This window comes from Austrofundulus limnaeus, unplaced genomic scaffold (assembly GCF_001266775.1).
Source record: "Austrofundulus limnaeus strain Quisiro unplaced genomic scaffold, Austrofundulus_limnaeus-1.0 Scaffold425, whole genome shotgun sequence".
Lineage (NCBI taxonomy): Eukaryota > Metazoa > Chordata > Actinopteri > Cyprinodontiformes > Rivulidae > Austrofundulus > Austrofundulus limnaeus.
This window is the reverse complement of record NW_013952827.1, coordinates 430,767-435,279: the sequence shown is the minus strand read 5'-3', so window position 1 is coordinate 435,279 and position 4,513 is coordinate 430,767. Positions and strand designations below refer to the sequence as shown.

Sequence of the window (4,513 nt, the reverse complement as noted above, 5' to 3'; positions counted from 1 at the left end):
AGCATTTTAATAACAACTAAAGGTGACATAGATACTTTATTATGGTATAGTATTTAAATATATGCCTGAGAAACACATGATATTGGCCCTTTAAAAGTGAATATCCAATGAGGAAATAAAACTACCAAATAAAAGCTTCTATGCATCAGGTGGTGATGGGTCCAARAGTACAGACATGCTGGCCTGGCTCATGTATTGAGCACAATGAATTAGAATCAGAATCAGAATCATTTATTGTCATTCACACACAACATCAAGATGCAGTGCAGAACGAAATTGCAGTTTAGAACATCCATCTGGAGAAACACACACATGACAGACACGGGGGAACGAATGTCCATGGCCCTGCACAACGTAGTGCGCTGCCTTGCAGTTTAGAATACACACACATAGGAAGGATGAGTTAAAAAAAAGAGCTTTGATCCTGTTTTATACAAAAAAAACACACAAGCATGCACACAAAAAACCACTCTGCTAAAGGAGCAGCTAAGGAGGGGGAGGGAACCCCAATTAAACCCTGTACTGTTGCACGTATTGCTTTAGGAAAAGTCACATGATCAATACAGCTGCTGTTGTTCAGCAGCGAGATGCTAACCGTTTATCAGGAAGCAAAATGCATTTGTGTGTTTTATAAGGCAGAACTCTATGGGCGCAAATTCCAGTCTTTTATATTTTGTGTTTGCACATAGAGACAAAATTCCCTTAGATCCAAAATGCTGCAAAAACTGTCCCTCAATTAAAAATTGTAAACCCTGTCTTATTCCTCAACAAGTACACGGTGCTTGTGTACTTGTTTGTGTCCAAACTGACTTCTACACAACTGTCACTTTAGCCTGTGACATCACATTTTTTGTAATAAATAGGACATATAACATATTATAAAACTAGTTGTATGCTGTTGAGATGAACAGTTGTTGAGATATTTGCATGTGAAAAAACAGGAAGTGATGTTAAAGGGGAATGTCTGCATGTAAACAGAGCGTTGCTACAACAGCTAACAACACAGACTGTAGAGAAGAATCTAATGTTTCTGTAGATTATTTTGAGTCACTATCAGAGAGATGAAGAAGAGACAGAGTTCAAATAATATTGTTCCTATAAACAAAGACCAGTTTTCTCTCTTAAAGAGTTCCCCTCTGATGTCACTTGCTGTTTCATTTAAGTTGAGCCAAGTTCAGACGAAAATATGCCAGTTATGTGACAAAATAGGTAAAATCACGTATTATGCCAAATTTCTTAAATATAAAAGATGTTTTCTTTGACTTTTTGTATTTGAGGAATATGCACGTCACAGGCACTTTAATTTCAACATTTCATTTACACTTGCTTTATTTAATTCTGGATTTGACAAACTGTATTACTCATTCATTTTGATCATGTTCAAATTACAGTAGTATGCACACTGTACATTTCTCTTGCATTAAAAGGTCATTTGAAAGATAGTTTGTCAAATAACTGTACAGTTTGATAGTATTTGTTATATAAATTTCTATCCAAATTAAAATGTTTGTAAATGGTGACAAAAACATGCCATTTTCTACAAACTGCATGAAAATTGGAGTTTGATTTTGCATTCAGTGCTCCTGGAGGAGGCGGAGCTTGTGTGACGTCACAATTGAACAACTCGTGCTCCTCATTTGGACTGCTAATAAAATCCTGAAACTCCACACTTTGTCAGCTACAGAATAGAAGTGCAGTTGCTTTGTTTTTGTACTTTATTTCCCATATCCTGGATGACAGAGAATCCACAGCAATAGATGCTAACATTAGCATCAGATAGTAGCAATTCCAGTCAGGGACACTTTCTTCCTCCTCATCTTCTTCGGAGCTTTCTGCCTGAGCAGCAGATTCTCCTCTCTGTGGTTCATATTTAGCCTGGTAAAAACCAGACCCTTGTCCTTCACTTTGCTTCGTACGAGGGTCTGGACTCTCGGCTATAGAGAAGTGATTCTTGCTGGAGGCGTTGGCCTCTGTTGAAGTTTAAAATGACTGGATCAGTTGGCCACAAGTGCCAGCTCCACTGTGAAGGAGGCTAAGCTAAGAAGCTAACCGGCAATCTCATGTGCTGTAACAACCCTACTGAGAGGAGAGAAGTACCGAGCCGAACGAGACGACTGTAAATGAGAGCTGCTGCTTTGTCAAGACACATTTAATTTAATTTGGAAGCCTTATCAACACGGACTGGCTTCATTCACTTCCTCCACTGCCGTACGCTAAAATAACTAGCAGACATCAAAAAGAAAAAATAAGTTCTTTTTAGTGAAACGTTTCGTCTCTCGTCCAAAAGACTTCTTCAGTCTGATGAGTTTCAGGTCAACCCAGCCTTAAAAGTTTCAGGCTGAGTTCACCTGAAACTCATCAGACTGAAGAAGTCTCTTGGACGAGAGACGAAACGTTTCACTAAAGAACCCATCCAGAGGACCTACTTATTTTTTTTCTACCTGGATTACTGAGATGCATCAGGACATAACTAGCAGACACTGTGCAGGAAATCAATGTCGTTCAAAACTCCTCCTTCTATTTGCTGATTGGCCCAGGTAAAATAAACTACAAGCCGATACTGCGCAGAAAACTGACGTTCTGTTCTRTMATAGGCCCTGACGAAAATTCTCCTGAAGAAATGCTTGTCTATTAGCCTGGTTTAAACCAGACCCTGTCCTTCATTTTGCTTCGTACAGAGAGTCTGGACTTGATGCATAGAGAATCGATTTCTTGAAGGAGGCGTGGCCTCTGCTGAAGTTTAAAATGATTGGATCAATTGGCTGTGACGTATGTCGCTGTGACGGAGGCTAAGCTAAGAAGCTAACTGGAAATCGCGTGTGCTGTAAACAATCCTACTGAGAGGAGAAATATACCGAGCCGAACGAGACGACTGTAAATGAGAGCTGCATGATTTGTCAGACAAATTTATTTTAATTTGGAAGCCTTATCAACACAGACTGGCTTCATTCACTTCCTCCACTGCCGTATGCTAAAATAACTAGCAGACACAGCGCAGAAAGTCGACGTCATTCAAAGCTCCTCCTTCTGTTTGCTGATTGGCCCAGGTAAAATAAACTAAAAGCAGACACTGCYCAGAAAATTGACGTTCTCTTCTCTGATTGGCCCGGCTAAAAATCTGCCAGCGAAATCCATCTCAATGGGAGAAGTCCCAGACGGAGCAGTGAAGGGAAACTAGAATTGAGCGGAGCTGCGTAGGTAGGCAAGGGCCAGGCTACTTGTCTCTGCTCCGTCTGGGATATCTCCCAGAGAGGGGTGGAAATTTGTAAGTTTTTTATTACAGCTGTGAATAATTTAAATCAGAAATTTAAATAAAACATTGTATGAATGCAAAATACATAAATTTTTTTTAAGTTGATCATGTCAACATGTCACGTCAACTACTCAGCATTTGGTCCGAAGCTGAAGAGTCGACTCCAGAACTGGTCCTGTGGTTGCTAGACGTTCGTTTTCACACACAACTCCGAAAGCTGCTGTTTATCCACAAATCTGTCACGGGTAGAGCGGAGCGCCTAAATTTTTGGCAGATAGATATCAGATTCCTCCGAGCACGTTTGTTTTATCTCCATCTAGGAGTTTTGGGCCTTTTGAATATTCCTATAAATGTCTGGAAGAGTATGAACATGTGCATTTCACATACGAGTATGTGCAGTAATTTCTAAAATCCAGCAGATGTCACCATTAAGTGATACACTACAGTGCATTATTCACGAGGAATCATCAACCCATCACTAGCATCAGAGATGACACAAAAAGACAGGCATACTTAGTGAAAAAATAAACTGAGTTTTTTTTTCCCCACACAAACTGTCCAACACATTGGCCTCATCACTTAATCAGTCTCAATTTGAACCATTTTCCGTTTGATTTGACAAAAACAGAGTAGAAACAGTGTAGAAACCTTTTAAACACACTGACTTGTAGTAAACTTTGGGAAAGAAGGAAAGACGTCACCTGCGGTGGCCATCATCCAGGATTTCCAGGACCTGCATGTACGCACGGCGAGTTGTTGACTGCATGTAAGACAGGAAGCCAGCAGCTGTAAACAGGTTGATGTTTGCATCTTCAGGGGAGCAGAGGGGAGGACACAGGCGGACCGGTGCAGGCGAGGAGGGGGTTATGCTGGTGGTTGGGAAGTAGAAGAAGACAACGGTTATCAGTAAGGCAGAGTGCCAGGTGGGTTAAATGTTGTGTCCTCCTCACCTCAAGTCCCCCCGGCTGACCTGACTGCTGTGGCGACCAGACGTGTTCTCGCTCACACTGCGCTCCCTGCGAGATCGAGCGTGAAAACTGGCCTTTCATACAAGCAAAGGTTTGAATTAACACCAGGTCCACACCATACCATTTGTTCTATGTCAGGGGTATTCAATTAAAATTTAAAGAGGTCCAGTCAGAGAACATTTTATGAGACCAAGGTCCGGAAGATCAAAATGTCAGACTGATATATGTGTGTGCGTTTGTGTGTAGCTATTGTTGTATCAACATCTGCATGCATTGAAATGAATTCACTCTT

At 40.9% G+C, this 4,513-nt stretch overlaps 1 protein-coding gene across 1 annotated transcript in view; it reads right to left on the bottom strand.

Annotated features, from left to right (window-relative positions):
- The window catches only part of LOC106529161 (mitochondrial fission factor homolog A), a gene marked incomplete at its 5' end in the record, with an annotated part of 12,340 nt that overhangs the window by 2,864 nt on the left and 4,963 nt on the right, over positions 1–4,513 (bottom strand). Inside the window, 2 exon segments of the mRNA XM_014024509.1 lie at positions 3,955–4,122; positions 4,204–4,295. Of these exon segments, the coding sequence (XP_013879963.1) occupies positions 3,955–4,122; positions 4,204–4,295 (260 nt within the window).